General features: G+C 59.3%; 1 protein-coding gene across 1 annotated transcript in view; it reads left to right on the forward strand.

The window, feature by feature from the left end:
* PKD1 (polycystin 1, transient receptor potential channel interacting) overlaps positions 1-15,386 on the forward strand; it is a 61,234-nt gene that overhangs the window by 37,072 nt on the left and 8,776 nt on the right. The window contains 17 exon segments of the mRNA XM_019541862.1: positions 980-1,124; positions 1,848-2,450; positions 3,104-3,260; positions 4,815-5,067; positions 5,726-5,921; positions 6,799-6,969; positions 7,557-7,700; positions 7,880-8,090; positions 8,892-9,018; positions 9,865-9,981; positions 10,234-10,283; positions 10,531-10,730; positions 11,305-11,410; positions 11,533-11,651; positions 12,905-13,107; positions 13,976-14,170; positions 14,844-14,983. Coding sequence (XP_019397407.1) covers positions 980-1,124; positions 1,848-2,450; positions 3,104-3,260; positions 4,815-5,067; positions 5,726-5,921; positions 6,799-6,969; positions 7,557-7,700; positions 7,880-8,090; positions 8,892-9,018; positions 9,865-9,981; positions 10,234-10,283; positions 10,531-10,730; positions 11,305-11,410; positions 11,533-11,651; positions 12,905-13,107; positions 13,976-14,170; positions 14,844-14,983 — 3,137 coding nt within the window.

Here is a 15,386-nt window from a genome sequence, read left to right on the forward strand (position 1 = left end):
GGAAGGTTACCTGCAGGTGCTGCTGCAGATGCACATGGCTTCGTTCTGAGCTCAGATGCAAAAATTTTCCCTTAGGGGATAAAAAAGGGCTGTGGTTAAGAGGTCTTTCCAAACACGGCCTCCACCCAGTAGCAACTGGGGTTTGCAAACTGCTGGGAGGCGGTTGATTCACTCCCCGCACGAAGAAAAAGCCAGAGAGCTCTTGCTTTGGAGAGCCCGTCAGCAACGCTCCTTTGTGAGCAGCACCCAAGACTCATGGGGAAGGTGCCGGGTAGAGGAGATCGGTTCTCTCTGTCACCTGGTATGTGACGAGCATCCCCTGAGGAGCAGCCATCGCTGTCCCAGTTGCCCCCTACCCCCATTGCAGCTGCAGATTCGAAGTGTGCCAGGCTCCCGTTTGACGGTGGGCGCCAGGTTCTCCCTTCCTGGAGCATGGAGACCCAGACCACTGCACCATCACAGCCTGCTGCAGCCCTTTGCGCAGTCACCGTGGAGGGCATGCAAGCCCTGCAAGTCCTGTGCTGGTCGGAGGCAGCATGGGCCCCACGGGCAGGAGCAACAGGGCCCCCAAGCCTTCGGCTATTAGGTAGGACCGTCATGCCGCTGCCTCCCTGCTGCAGCAGGTGGATGGATGGTGCCACAGGGTGTCGGGGGCAGAGCGAGTCGGAGGGGCGATAAACAAGGTCGAGGGAGACGCAGTTTGCAGCATTCGTGTGAAGTCAAGTAGAGGGTAGATTTGCACCCTATAGACTAACCAAAGTAGACAGACAGACAGCTGCTTTTATAGTCTGAAGCTCACTACAGCAACTGATGCAGTGAGATCCAGTCCACCAAAACGTGTGCTCGCACACACACATGCACATACAAACGCGCACGCGCCCCATACGTTGGTTAATCTATAAAGTGCAGACACTGTCAAGAAGAAGGCAGATTTGCACAAGAGTGGGGAAGTGGGCTCAGCCAGTGCTTCTCATTGCAGGTGGCGAGCAAGGAGTTTGTCTGCAGGTCCTGCCTGATGAGGACCTTAAACAAGCTGGAGAGCATGATGGCGATCCTCCAGGGAGAGACCACCCAGGGCACCATGACGCCGACCGCCATCGCAGACAACATCCTCAACATCACAGGTGCGTCCCGCTTCCCCGGCCCCAGCGGCGGTGGATTTGATCGCCCATGCAGGGAGTCTAGGAGGCGTCGAGGAAAGCGCCAGGCTAAAGAAGCTGGGAGTGACAGCCCACTGCAGCTAGTGTTTAATCAAAGAGATGGGCCTGCACCGAACCCAGCAGCTTGACACCGCCTTTAGCCAGGCTTGGGGGATTTCAGAGCTGCATCCAAAATATGCAGGTTTACCCTCTGCTCGGTTTACCCCCTCATCCTGGTTTATCCCTGGGGATGGGATATCAAATTGGCAGTGCACCCCAAAAGGAGCTGGCCCCTTAAGGCTGCACTGGCAGCCAGGCTAGTGTGACAGCTGCAGCCTCCAGCTGCACTGGGTACCCTGTGCAGATGTGTCTGTGCAGATTCTGGCTACCCGCACCCTCACACAGCTACACTGGGGAGGTTGGGCGGCTTCTGTTTATCTGTTTTTCCCTATCCACTCGTCTCACCCCTTCCATGAAAGGGAAACAAACCCACTTGAGGCCCTTGCAGCTTTAGCTCTTGGCTGCAGCACAGGACAGATCAAGGGGGCAAGGGGAGGTGCAGTATTTTTGCAGAGCAATCCCTATGCAAAGTCAGGTGGCCCTGCTGCGCCCCAAAGGGCAGCCCTTTCTTCTTTGCTTTGGGAAGGAGCCAATTGTTCTCTGGACCGTGGTAGTCACTGCTTCTCCATTTGTGCTTTCACCGGACAGGGGACTTGATACACCTCGTCAACACGGCGTCACCGGAGCTGAAGCCCCAGGAGTTGTTCAATGATCACCACCACGTCCTGGTGGCTTCCAAAGCTTACAACCTGTCCTCCAGCCTCATGCGCATCCTGATGAAGTCCCGGGTGCTGAACGAGGAGCCCCTCGAGCTGGCAGGAGGAGAAATCGTGGCCAAAGGCAAGAGGTCTGACCCCTTCAACTTGCTCTGCTACAAAAACACGCCCGACTGCCAGTTCTCCATCCCCCAGGCCTTCAACACCACCTTCTCCGACCTGACCGACGTGATCCAAGTCATGTTCCGGGTGGACTCCAATCCCTTCCCCTTTGGCTACATCAGCAACTACACCGTGTCCACAGAAGTGGCCTCCATGGAGTTTCAAACTAACAACGGGACCCAGATTCCTATTGGGAGCCTGGACTCTGAGAAAGCCATCACCGTGATGGTCTCCAACAACACCGAGGCGATGAATATCTCTGCCGGCATGGAGGTCATCCCGGAAAGGACTTCGGTCAACCTCGTGGTTACGACGGAGAACAGCCACCGCGAAGCAGGGCTGCACTTCCAGCTGACTTACCGCATCCTAAACGGTAGGCACTGAGCGGCCGGGGACAGCACCAGCTCCTGGTGTTGCTTGTCACCGGAGGGTGGGGAGAGGAAGAGAGGATGGATGCTGCCCATAAGGACCGCAGGACAGACATGGGGCTTCTTCCATGTGCTTTAGGTGCACCGTGCAAGGTGGATGCGTTACCAGGCCTTTGGGCCTGGCCTTGAGTACTGTGCTGGGGAGCAATGCAGCACGGCATGGCAGACGCGCTACCTCCCAGCGTGGAAGCAACGTTGCTGTCTCTGTGTGTGCCCCACACCACGCTAAGGCAGCCGTGTTTCTTCTGCCCGTGCCTGGGGGCCTGGCCTGCTTCCCTGTGTTGCCCCCCGAATGGGACCTGTGTGGGTTCACAAGGCACCCGTGACTGTGTCCCCAGGGGTGGCTGGAGCTGAGGGTGGCCCGTTCCCTAAAGCCCATCCTCTCCTGCCCATGAGAGGATGGGTCCAAGCCTGCTGTGAACGAGCAGCTGTCCCTTGACAGGACACCAGCAAGGGACCCCACAAACCTTGACAATTGCCTTACAGCAGGTTACTGCTGCTCCTGGTTGCCTGCCAGCCTGCAGCATCAGCCAGGAAGGGCTCTGGGCCCGAGCCCACTTGGTAACACCCTGCCCCTTCTCTTCCCCATGCTGCCCAGACCACTACCTCTCGAGTGAGCCGGAGCCATTCGTCGCAGCCTACCTCCACGACGCGCCCGCGCCTAGCGAGCACAACTGCAGTGCCGCCAAGAAGATTGGCCTGGAGGCCCTGGCCAGAAAGGACCACAAGCAGTACACCTTCTTCATCTCCCCCATGTAAGATGCCACGGTGCATGCAAGGGCCACAGCCTGGCCCTGGTGTCACAACCCAGGAGCGGATCTTATGACCGAGCAGGGCTTATTCCCATAGCAAAACTTCCCGGCAGCATGGTTGTGTCCCTAGCCAGCATCCTGGCTGAGTGCAGCCAGGCCTTGCTTGCAGGAGGTACATGCACTGGTGTACATGGAGCGAGCGAGGAGGGGGCCCAGCTAGCAGAGCAGCATATGCGCAGGAGCACGAGGCTTGCTGGGCTTTGCAAGTTGGGGTAGCTCCGGTACATGTCCTCCAAGAGAGGGATCCCAGCTACAGCATACCTCCTCCTCCTCCTGCATTGCTTCCTCCAGTCTCCACCATTTGCAGATCCTGCTCGCCCCGACAGCTTACCCCATCTGCAAATCTATGGCCGCGGTCTCCCTTTGGACTGCTTGGTTGCAGCCTGGAGGCTGTTTCCCACCTGGGGCAAAGCAGTGCAAGCAATGAACCAGCCAGGTCCTTCCCGTCCACCTTCCTGGCTTTTTACAGCCTGACCTCCCACCGGGAGCTGCGTGGGAGCTTGGGCACAGCTATTGAGCAGGTCCTAAGCTCACCTGTTCCCTTGATTAGCTGCACTCCAGCCTTGTCTTACAGACCCAGATCCAGTCACCTGACTCACCTGCTTGGCCCGGCTCACCCCCAGGGAACTACATTTCCCAGAATGCCTGCCTTTAAAGGGCCGAGCCTTGGAGTTTCTCTGGGCTGCGGCAGACCCGGGACTTGCTCAGCACAGACCCCACTGCATCATCCTGCAGAGCCCAGCAGGCCAGGGGGTAGTTCCCATTTTAATCCCAGCACTCCAACCTCAAGGAAAGCCCCCTTGCCTCTGCATAGCTCATTTCTAGCCCCATGTGCAGAACGGGATGCCCGACCTCCTGCTCTGCTCACCTGTGCGACAGTCCTGTGCACACCTGCCCTGGGGTCTGCTAAGTGGGGGTGTCACTGGGCCACGAGGCATTTGGCTCTTAGCTTTCTTTGCCATCGTGGCAATTGTTAATGCAACATTCGCTGCTGATTCCGTCCTGAGACGGCTGCGGGAGGGGACGTCTCTCGCTGCCGGTGAACCCCACTGAGGTGTTGTCGGAGAGGAGGGTCTGGTGGGTTGGGAGCTGGCCACGATGGAGCCATCATTGAGCAAGGTAGCATGGCCCCTCTAGCTTCTGGTAATGAGACTGCCGTCAATTAATGATGCTAATGAGGACTTCTTCCCGTGGGCCAGGAATCATAGCAGTCTGTGGATGTGCCCAGGGAAACAGGGCACATGGTTAGTTTGGGGAAGAGCTGGGCAAGTCTGACAACTGACCTTAAAAAGAGAGGAGAAAGTGCTGTATATATAGTGGGTCTAGGGCCCTTGGTCCTGGTGTAGGGTAATCAGGACTAGGGTAATGCACCCAATTAATAAATAATAACTAGCAATGCCGGAGGGTTTCCAGACAAGGTTGCTCCAGGCGGAGACCGGTGCTACCGCTTTGCAGCTTGCAGACACAAGCCCCATGCTTTTCCCTTCTCCATTTTAGCACTGACGACACCACCAAGGATTACTACCTCAACATCACGAACCACTTCAGCTGGTCCGCGGTGGAGGTGACGCTGGGCCTGTACACCTCCTTGTGCCAGTACTTCTGCGAGCAGGAGAGGAGGTGGAAGACGGAGGGCATCGTCCCCCTGGAGGACACCAGGCCGGACCAGGCGGTGTGCCTCACCCAGCACCTGACGGCTTTCGGAGCCAGCCTGTTTGTTCCCCCAAACTCCGTCCAGTTCATATTTCCTGTGAGTAAAACCAAACGGGGACGTGGGCACTTCCCAGCTGGTGCGGGGGGAATAGCTCCCTGCAAAAACCAGGTTGTCATTGCATGTCACGAGCTAAGCAAGAGCAGCCCTGGTCAGTGCTTGGATAGGAGAACCAAGGCTGGTGGGTCTCCTCCCTGTATCCTCCTGGCCTGGTGTCGTCTGGATGCACCCTCTTGCAGGAGATGCATGCCCAGATCCTGACGTCCGACTGCCCACAGGCAGCCAATAGCCTTTCCGAGCCGATGCTTGTTGGGGGGGTGGTTAAATCCTGGTTGTGTTTTGCCGTACCCCGTACACGTATGCGGCTGCTTCAAGCTGGGGCAGTATCTTTGCCGACTGCTGGGCGTGTGGTTGCCCTCCCTGGTTAGAGCATGCTCCTGGCCAGCGCTCAGTGCTTCCCAGGGGGGCTTAAGGGTCTCTGGCATGGAAGTGAACGGCAGCAAAGCACATAGCCACAGAAAGCTCCACTGCAGAGCAGGTAGCGTACGGGCAATGAACCGCCTGCACGGAGCTTAATCTCCCAGCGTGTGGACGCCCCGAAGGCACTAGTTGTGCCCCGTTGTTGCCGCAGACCCCAGAGCGAGCCACGGCCCCGCAGGTGGGGAGAGCATCTCTCACCCTGTTCCTTCCTGCTCAGGCACCCGGCCCAGGCCTCAACTACATCGTGCTGCTGACCTGTGCGGTCTGCTTCGTGACGTACTCCGTGGCAGCCCTCATCGTGCACAAGCTGGACCTCATCGACATTAACCGGGTGGGGGTGATCCCCTTCTGCGGGAAGAATGGGCAATATAAATATGAGATCCTGGTGAAGACCGGCTGGGGCAGGGGGTCAGGTGAGTCTAGAGCAGAAGTTGCTTTATGGTAAACCTCAGGGGTCTGCAGGATAAGTCTCCGTGACCCCACATCCGATGACCGGCGAACGCCGCATCACATGCGGCCACCTCCCTCCTTTCTACAGAGACAAGATGCAGCTTTCCATTTTTCCCCTCCCTTCCCCCAGTTCCCTGGAAAAAGCTTTGTGCTTCACTGCTATGGGACGGTGAGGCCAGATCCCAGCCGCTCTCACGCATGTTGCCAGGTTACTTAGGTCTGATCCGGTCCCCGAATGCATCTAAGCAGCGAGCTGCGCTTTCAGCCACGGTGCTGGGATTGCAGCCGCTGCTGCCAGAAACATCTTCCTTGGGCTTGAAACCTGAGCAGATGTTATCTGGGATCATGGAGTGAGAATCCCCCTGGGCTGCCACTGTCGCTCTCGAGGCCTTTCCCACTGGCTTCAGGATGGTCATCCCTGGGAACAGGCTCCTGCGCTGGGAGTGGGTCTGGGGGCACCTGGGTGAACCAGGTGGGAGAGGAAGCGTCTGGCAGCGGGTATCGGAGAGAAGTCAAAGCAAACAAGCTGTCCAGCAAGAACATCCAGGACAAACATCTCCTCCCGGCGGGGTGTCAGCGAGGAAGAACGGGAGATCTGATCCCATCGAGAAAGGAAGCATGCACCTCTGTCCGCCGGCTGCCTTTTCTGAGCTGGGCGTAATGCTATCCGTGGGCGTGGGGAGGCCTCGGGGAAGCGTTGTAGAGAGGCCCGTTCATTGCTTGCAAGCCATCACGTGGCCCCTCCGCAGGCCGTTTCGCTCAGTCATGGGTGGGGGGAGGAAGGACCCTGCAGTGGACGGGACCCCCCCATCACCGAGCTTCCCGGCTGCCTCCCACCAGGCACGACGGCCCATGTGGGGATCACGCTGTACGGCGTGGACAGCAAGAGCGGCCACAGGCATCTGGACGGGGAGAACACGTTCCACCGCAACAGCCTCGATGTCTTCCAGATCGCCACCGAGCGCAGCCTGGGCAGCGTCTGGAAGATCCGCGTCTGGCACGACAACAAAGGTGAGGGTAGGGCTGCATCCAGCCTGCAGACAGGGAGGTGTTGGCACGGGGGCAGAGCTTGCCATCTTGCAAGGCTTCTGCTGCTCTAGGCTCCAAAACTGCAGCGGGGCCAGGCTGCCGCTGACGGACGCCTCGGGACCTGCATGCCTCGGGGACCCGGACTGGTCTGGGGGCAGTCAGGAGACCCGAGGTCTACCGCCTGGTCATGGGTTTCCCTCCTCAAAGAGCTCTCAGACCCCGTGTCCAGCCTTAGACTTGTCGGCCGGCAGTCCCCAAGGCAGTCGCTAGGAGCTAGGCACCCCGATACCGGGGACGCCCCAAACATCCTGTAAGTCGGGGCCATATTGCACTTCACCGCATCAGCTAAGCACTGGCACCAAAAAGGCTTGAGCAGAGACAAACCCGAGCCCCTGGCCCTGCCCAATGCACCATGGCAGGGGAGGATGGGAGGGGAGTTGTGGACCTCTCCATCCCCCTGCCTGCCGATCCCTACAGGTGCCAATTCTGTGCAATGACCCCCGCCCTCCTGCCCGCTCGCGGAGGGGGTGTCTGCCATGAGGCGCCTCTCTTTGTTCCCTGGTTTTTAGGGCTCAGCCCCTCCTGGTACCTGCAGCACATCATTGTGCGGGACCTGCAGAGCAGCAAGAGCTACTTCTTCCTGGTGAATGACTGGCTGTCGGTGGAGAGCGAGGAGAACGACGGCATGGTGGAGAAGGAGGTTTATGTTGCCAGTGAGTGCTCGGCTGCTCGCGCGTGGGTCTGGGAGGGGGCGCTGTCCCCGGCTAAGGGACGGGCCGCTCCTCGCTGCCCATTCCGTGCCACGGAGCCGGCACAGGTCAGGGGCAGCCCTGGCCCCGGCTGGGTAGCATGCACCTGGCCAGCCTTTCTCAGGCGGCTGCTCCGTGTGCAGGCGAGAACGAGCTGCGGAGCTTCTCCCGGATCTTCGTGGCCGAGCTGCAGCGGGGTTTCTTCGAGAAGCACGTCTGGCTGTCCATGTGGGACCGGCCCCCGCGCAGCCGCTTCACCCGGGTCCAGCGGGCCACCTGCTGCTCCGGCCTCATCTTCCTCTTCCTCTGCGCCAACGCTGTGTGGTACGGCATCGTGGGAGACGTCCATCTCAGGTGGGCCATGCCGCGGTGCCCTGTGCACCCCGGTGCAGCTCCCTTTGCCTCTGGGAGCGCCCCCCCTGCTCCGTGGCAGCCTCAGGGGCAATCACACAGGCTGCATGGCACGCGGGGCTTGCTCGCACAGTGGCCTTCTCACCATCAGTGTAAAGGGAAAGGGGCCTCCCCCTGACCTCCCTGTCGCATGCGCTCGGGAGGTGCCGCAGGAGAGAAGAGCCTGGAGAGCCAGACCTCTGCTTCCCCAGCCTCAGCTCCCCGTCCATTTCCCCCCTACACCCATGTTTCACACCCTGCCTCTACTGTCACCATCACCAACCAGTGGCAAGGACCCTGCGGGAGTCCAGCATGCTCAGAAACCAAGTGTCACAGGACGGAGCAGGCACCTTGGGGACCCCTGGCATCTGCCACGGAGACGCCAGGCTCACGGGAGGGCATTGCAAACGCCCTGGCAGTGCTTCGTCCTGGAGCTTGGGGTCTCAGAGTCCTTTTATAGCCAGTTGAAAGACTAAGTCATAAATCCCCCTGAAAGGAGGGCACTGGGAGGGGCTGAGCAGAGTGAACTCTTTTCAAGGGAATCTGCCAGTAGAAAAGAAAAAAATCGAGGGGCAAATGCAGCCAGCAGTACCTGGGTTTTGCAGGCAGACGCGGGATTTGCATCCCAAGACATCACCCCCCTCTTCCCCATCTTAGGCTGAAGGGAAAACCCCCCCGGGGTGGTTGAAACCTGAATGAAGGCAAGGCTGTGTGCTGGCAAGGTCAGCTCTGACCCCATCTCCTTTCTCTCTCCGCCTTCTTCAGCAACGTGGCTGTTTCCAACCTGCTCCCGGTCAGCGTGGACACGGTGGCTGTCGGGCTGGTGTCCAGCGTGGTCATCTACCCACTCTACCTGGTCATTTTGTTCCTCTTCAGGATGGCTCGTAGCAAGGTAAAGTGAGCTTGGGGGACTGGAAATGGCTGGCTGGTTTGCGCCGATACCCGGTGTGTTTAGACAGGGCCAGGGTCTGTCATGTTGGATAGCATTCCTGCCACGAGCAGCACCACGGATGGGAGATGCAGAGTCCACCCTACAGCAAGGCTCCCTAAATACTTGGTGACCCTATAAATTGCAGCCCTGAGTCTTTTCTGTCTGCAAGTCCAGAACGAGCTTCCACAGGAGCTAGGCCCACATCCCTGCTCCTCTGGGTGCCCAGCCTGGGAGGAACTCACACCAGGCCCAAGGTCTCTTCCTGTGGGGCCTGGTTTTATTGCACACGCAGAACTCGCTAAGGGCTGGACTCAACATTGCAAACACATCACAATGCCGCAAAACACTTGGCCCCCCAGGCTGATGCTCGGCGCCTGCCTGCAGCTGCCCGGGTCTCAGCGGGGGCTGCCAGCCTTGCCCATGCAGTGTGGTGTACCAAAGGTTGCACCAAGGAGCTTCCCCGATCCCAGCCAGAGGCCTGTTGCCCCTGCACTGCTTCCCCTGCTCCAGGCATAGCAAAGCCCCTCTCTTCATCCAGGCTGGTAAAGGCTTTTATAGCAATCACCTGGCCCCTCCTGATGAGCCCTGCTACCAAACACCTGTTCCTTCGGAGGCTCTGCACCAGTGCTGGCGTAGCCCAAGTGCCTAAAGGCACACGGGTGCCCAGCAGACCCCGATTCCCCATGCCTGTGTAAGCCAGGGCAGCCGGTCCCGCGGGAGGGAGCAGACAGGACCTGGGGTGCTGCATAGATAGGAGCTGGGGAGGGGATGCGGTGGACCCCCTTCGAGCACCCCCCTGTCGCGCAGGCGTCCGTCAGCCACACACTGACGCACTCGGACCAGCAGTCCCTGGAGATCGATAACTACCTGGACTCCTCGCTCCTGGAGAGCTCCTTCCTCACCTTCCCTGGGCTGCGGGCTGAGGTAATTAGGCACTGCCGTGTCGCTCCCCCCCGCCCCGAGCTGAGCAGAAAATGACGGGTCCAGGGACCCTCATAGAAACCCTGGGAGGGAGCTGCAGAGGTCTCATCTAGTGCAACCCCTGCCTGAGCCCTGTCCTAACCCTCCCATCAGACCCAGACAACGAGCCCCAACCCGGCTGCATCCGCCAGCTGGGACCAGACCCAGAACCGGCCAGCGCCGCAGGGCTGGAGCTCCTTCTGTTTCTCCCCACAGGCCGTTTCCGAGCAAACCAAAACCGACCTGCTCCCGGATGACTCAAAAAGGTGAGCAGGACCCTGGGGGCACAAGGCAGCGGGTCTCTGTCCCCCTCGAGACCCCTCGCAGCTCCAGAAGCTGCAGAAGAGGCACCCACGGAGCCTTTTGGGGCGCTGTGGGGAGTCGGGGGCCAGATAACAAGAGGCGCTGCTGGGCTGGGGTCGTTTCTGCTGTCGGCGGGGTGAGGAGTTTCTGCCGATGTCTTTCCCAAGCAGCTCGTGCTTGGACCCCACGGCTCTGCTTCCTCTCCCGTAGCCTGATCCAGTGGCCCTCCAGTGAGGCCCTGCTCACCTGGCCAGACCTCCTCAGCGACCCCTCCATTATGGGCAACACCATCCAGAAGCTGAAGCGAGGCCGGACGAGCCGCCACCTGGGACTCGAGGCACCGCTGGCGGTGGAGGACGGCTTGTTGCTGGGCTTGCACCAGGGGCAGGCCAGGTACATCTCCGCCTCCGGTGAGTGTGAAAGCAGCCCAGCCTGGACCGGGCCAGCGCTTGACCCCGCTAGCGCTGGGAATAGACTTGTTGGCAGCGAGGCTTAGCGCCAGGGGCTTTTGGGGCTAGGACTTGCTCCCACAGCAGTGATGGACACATGCAGAGACCACGCAGGGCAGGGGGTGGGGGTGATCCCTGGCACCCTATGCTGCAGCCTGGGGGAGATCTCCACCATCGTGCTCCTGCTCCTTGCCCTCCAGCCCATCTGGGGGGAGGCTGCAGTGCAGATGGCAGAGGAGGGCTTAGCTTTTCCTAACAGGAGCACCCACCGGCCGGCCCCTTCCCACTGCCATGAATCAGGAGCTGCTGTGTAGAAACCAACGGTGCCCCCAGGGAAATGCAGGTCCTCGTGCACGGGGCACCAGGGGAGAAGAGCACCTTCCCCTCTTCATGCCTCTGCCCGAGTGGGCCCATGACGTGCATGAGAGGGATGTGGGAGACAGGGTCTCTACCCTGTCCTCCACAGGACCCGGACCTTGCGGTCCCGCTGGGGTCAGCGTCCGGCTCCCCTAAGGGCTCCTATCTGTTCCCCCAGACGAAGACCTGATCCGGCAAATACTTGCTGATGGAGCCAGCGGCATCACCCACTCCCAGGACACGGGGCACTATGGCAGAGCCGAGACCGACCTGATCTCAGGGCTGTGAGTACGCAGGGAGGCGGTGGGGCTGAGCCTGGCATGCTGCCCTCATGCCCTGTGCCTGCGGGCAAACCCCTGCTAACGAGACCCCGTCATTTGCTGATGTCGTTGCTTCTCCCGGGCAGATCCAGCATGTTTGGGGAAAAGACAGAGACCATCATGCTGCAGAAGCTTAATGAGAAAGGGCAGAGCATGGCACCTCCTCCCAGGGAAGTGAGCAGGTCGGCCAAGCCTATATGGACAGGTACGCGGGTGGCCAGACCCTCTCAGCTGCGAACGGCCAGCACGGCGGGTGTCCTCCCTGCAGGCGGTGAGGGAGAAATCCTGCAGCCAGAAAGGACAGGAAGGGCAGGTAGACAGACATGCAGGTGGCCAAGGGCAGAGAGGGACACACGGGGTATATCCCCATCTTCTACCATTTCATGCTCACGTCTCTTTTCATCCCTGGCTCCCATCCAAATCCTCCATAACCTTCCCAGCTGAAGCCCTAGCACAGCATGTCTTGCTCCAAGACATTGCAACAAGCCAGCCCCTCGCTGTTCCTACCCTGGTTCCAGGATAGTTTCATAGTTTCTAGAATCGGAAGGGACCTGAGTAGATCACCTAGTCCGACCCCTGCCATGGCAGGAAGGAGTACTGGGGTCAAACGACCCCAGCAAGGTGTTCATCTAGCTTATCGGTCCAGCCCCCGTAAGGCTGGAAACACAATTGCCCACGAGATGAAAGAAAATTCACATGAAAAATGGAAGCTCAAGGCAGTAGATGAGGAAAAGGGAGAGGAAGGGAGGCTTCCTGCTGTGATGTGCAAGACAGGGAAGCCACCCGCCCTGTGGGACTCTCCCAGTTGTCATGAAATGCTGCTGAATCCTTGTGTCTGCAGCAAGGGCCCAGTCACCCGGGGATGTGCCCAGCACCCTTCCCATCACAGCTGCTCTTCTCAAGCTGGCTTACAGTGGAAAAGAGCATAGAGCTGTCACCCACAGAGCCCAGCAGCTTATCTTGCTCACTGCACTACCAGCCTGTTTGTTTGGCACGGTTATTTAATCCCAAGGGTTGGAGGGGAAGGATCCGTGCCACCCCATCCTGGAGATCTCAGCAGCAGGCAGGAAAGGCCAAGGTTCCTGGGGACATATGCATTTTGATGCTTGACAGCTAGGCAGGTCCTCCACGCTGCCCAAGTGGACAGGGCCACCTAGGCTTGGAGTGACACCCGCAGCACTGTCAGTCTGGGACTTCAGTTAGATTTGACCCAGGGTCTTGGGCAGACAAGCCCCCCTCCTGTGTGTACACACACACACACACACACACACACACGGCACTTCGCAATCTGGTGATGCCGCCTCACCCGGGGAGAGCTGCATTTGACCAATGACTATAATATAGGCACATGCACTGCTAGAGCTAGTGGGAGATGTGCTGGACTGCTGCTGCCTGCTCAGGTGTCTGGGGTGCCTGGGGGGCCTGTTCTCTGCTGGTCACGTGCTTTGCTCCCTGCAGCCACAGACCGCATGTTCCAGAAGCGCCTGCTGCCCTCCTGGTGCTCATACCTGGCTCACGCCATCAGCCTCCTCCTTGTCGCTGCCTGCTTCGGGGTCTCCGCATGGATCGGCTTGGGCTTCACCTCCAGCGTGGCTCTCATGTGGCTCATCTCAGGGATATTCAGCTTCCTGGCCTCCTTCTTGATCTGGGAACCTCTCAAGGTGAGAGCGGAGAGGGAAAGCATGTGTGCATGCGTATGTTGCTCCTTCCCCACCTCTCTCGAAAGGCTGAATATCAAGGGACTGTCGGTACCCACCCCTCAAGGCTAGACAGGAACCTAGGGCTGTGCGTGTGCCTGTCTGCATGTATTGCATTGCACACATCTTCCATGATGAAGGAGAACACTACATTGCACTGCGCACTGCATTGCACGCTTCCTCCATCTGTTGCCTCTTTAGTAAATGGGGTGGGACCCAGCTCCTGCCCCATCTATCTAATCGCTCCCTCGATGCCACCGGGGTGGCTCTGACCTTATCTTCTGCTTGTCCTTTCTCCTGTAGCAGTGACTCTCAACCAGGATGTCACAGTACTCTGGGTTGCCTTGAGATTTTTTTGAGGGTGCCCCCAGGTGCCACACAGTTAGGTATGCAGGCAGGATTCATGAGATAAACTGAAAGGTTTCAAATAGGCATCCAGGGTCTTCAGAGCATTTGGACCTGCTGGGGTCTTTCTGAGGACTTTGCAACTGCTCTGTTCTGTTCCTGCAGTGGAAAACTAAGAGCCGGGGTGCCTTGAGTCTACAGTGGTGGAGAACCACCCATTTAGAGGCTTGTCCTTTGGATTAGTCCACCCACCTCGAGGCTGAGCTGAGCTTCAGTGCTTGCGGAGGTCTGTGGGTGCAGAGGTGCAAGGGTCCAAGCCAAGTGGATTCCCCTTCCTCTGCTAAAGCCTTGAAAAGATGGGAAAACAGCTCAGACTCCCACCCACTGGGAGGGGAGGGAAGTGGGGGGGATCACCAGAGGCCCCCCCCGTCCTGAGGCCGGACCAGCGACACCAAAGATGGCTAACGGGCTGTGTCCTCCGTGGCAGGTGCTGGTGGAAGCCCTCTACTTCTCGCTGGTTGCCAAGCGCCTGCACCCGGAGGAGGACGACACCTTGGTGGAGAACCCGTTTGTGGAACACGTCTCGGAGAAGATCAACAAGGTGAGGCCTCCTCAGGGCTTTGCCCTTTTCCAGGCTAAGGAGGAGGCCAGGAAGGTCAAGCTGCTGCACAAGATGCTGAAGGTAAGAGCTGGCGAGGCTGGCCATCTGCTGACCCCCCATGCAGCCCAGGGCTGGCTCCCAACGAGTCCCAGACGCTCCCTGCACCATGCTGGGCTCCAGGGCACCCCCAGAGCCCCTGTGCTGGGCTCCAGGGCACGCCCAGAGCCCACCCAAGGACCTCTGTGAAGTGCTGCGGAGGAGATGGGAGTGCTCCCTCCTCGCTGCGGAGAACAGCTGCTGCAGACGGGTGCTGGGGAGCGCCTCACAGACCTGGCCGCTTTCCCCCTCCCAGCTCGATGTCCAGATGCTCCAGAAAGGGCTGCCCATTCGGTGCGAACCCATGGGTGCTAGTCCCCTGGCTTTAAAAGAAAGGAAAGGAAATTATTTTTGGCAGAGCAATGTTGCTTTGAAGAGCAGCACCCCTAATAAAGGAGAGGCTGCTCTGGCTGACGTAAGGAAGCCAGGGGTGGGTGCTGCGCTATCTGTAGCAGCTCCTGCATGCATGGCCTGGGCTTCATTGAGAAGCTGCTTCCCAACGGGAGGAAGACCCATGGGCAGGGCCCGATCCGGCTGCACTGGAGCCAAGGAGGGGTCCTGCCACTGTCACCCCATGGGAACAGGACCTGGGCCAGCCTAGTCGGGGGAAGGCTGTACCCACGCTGTCCAGCTTGACCCCCGCACCTCTGCTCCCCAGAACTTCCTCATCTACATGCTCTTCCTGCTGGTGAACCTGCTCACCAGCTACGGCGATGTGTCCCGCAACAGCCAGGCCTTCCTGCTGCAGAGCTCCATCAAGCAGCAGCTGGGCAGCGAGGACTTCCTCTGCATTAAGAGGTAACAGTGGCGCACAGTGCGGACTGTGTCCCATGCAGCCTCGGGCAGGGATTTAATGCTGGACGTCACCGAACAGACTTCTCCCCCTGGGCTGTCCTGAACTGGACGTTTCAGGGCAGGAGGATGTTCCCCAGCTCCTTCGCCTCGAAGGGGAAGGGCTCTGCCATGGCCCACGTCACACTGCCAGACAGAGACTGTCCCTTCTCCCATATCCTGGATGCCTTTTTATTCATCTCCTGCTGTCAGACCTACAGGGGGGTCCAGCGGGTCCTTTCCTTGGTGAACATCCATGAAACAGGCCTGACAGGATCCAGCCAGCACCGTCTGGGCTGACTCGCCCCCCTTGGGCCTTTGCCCCCCTGATAAGCAGTCCTGTGACTTTGGTGATAACTCTCGGCTCTGC

Source organism: Crocodylus porosus, unplaced genomic scaffold (assembly GCF_001723895.1).
Source record: "Crocodylus porosus isolate Cpor-Errol unplaced genomic scaffold, CroPor_comp1, whole genome shotgun sequence".
Classification (NCBI taxonomy): Eukaryota; Metazoa; Chordata; order Crocodylia; family Crocodylidae; genus Crocodylus; species Crocodylus porosus.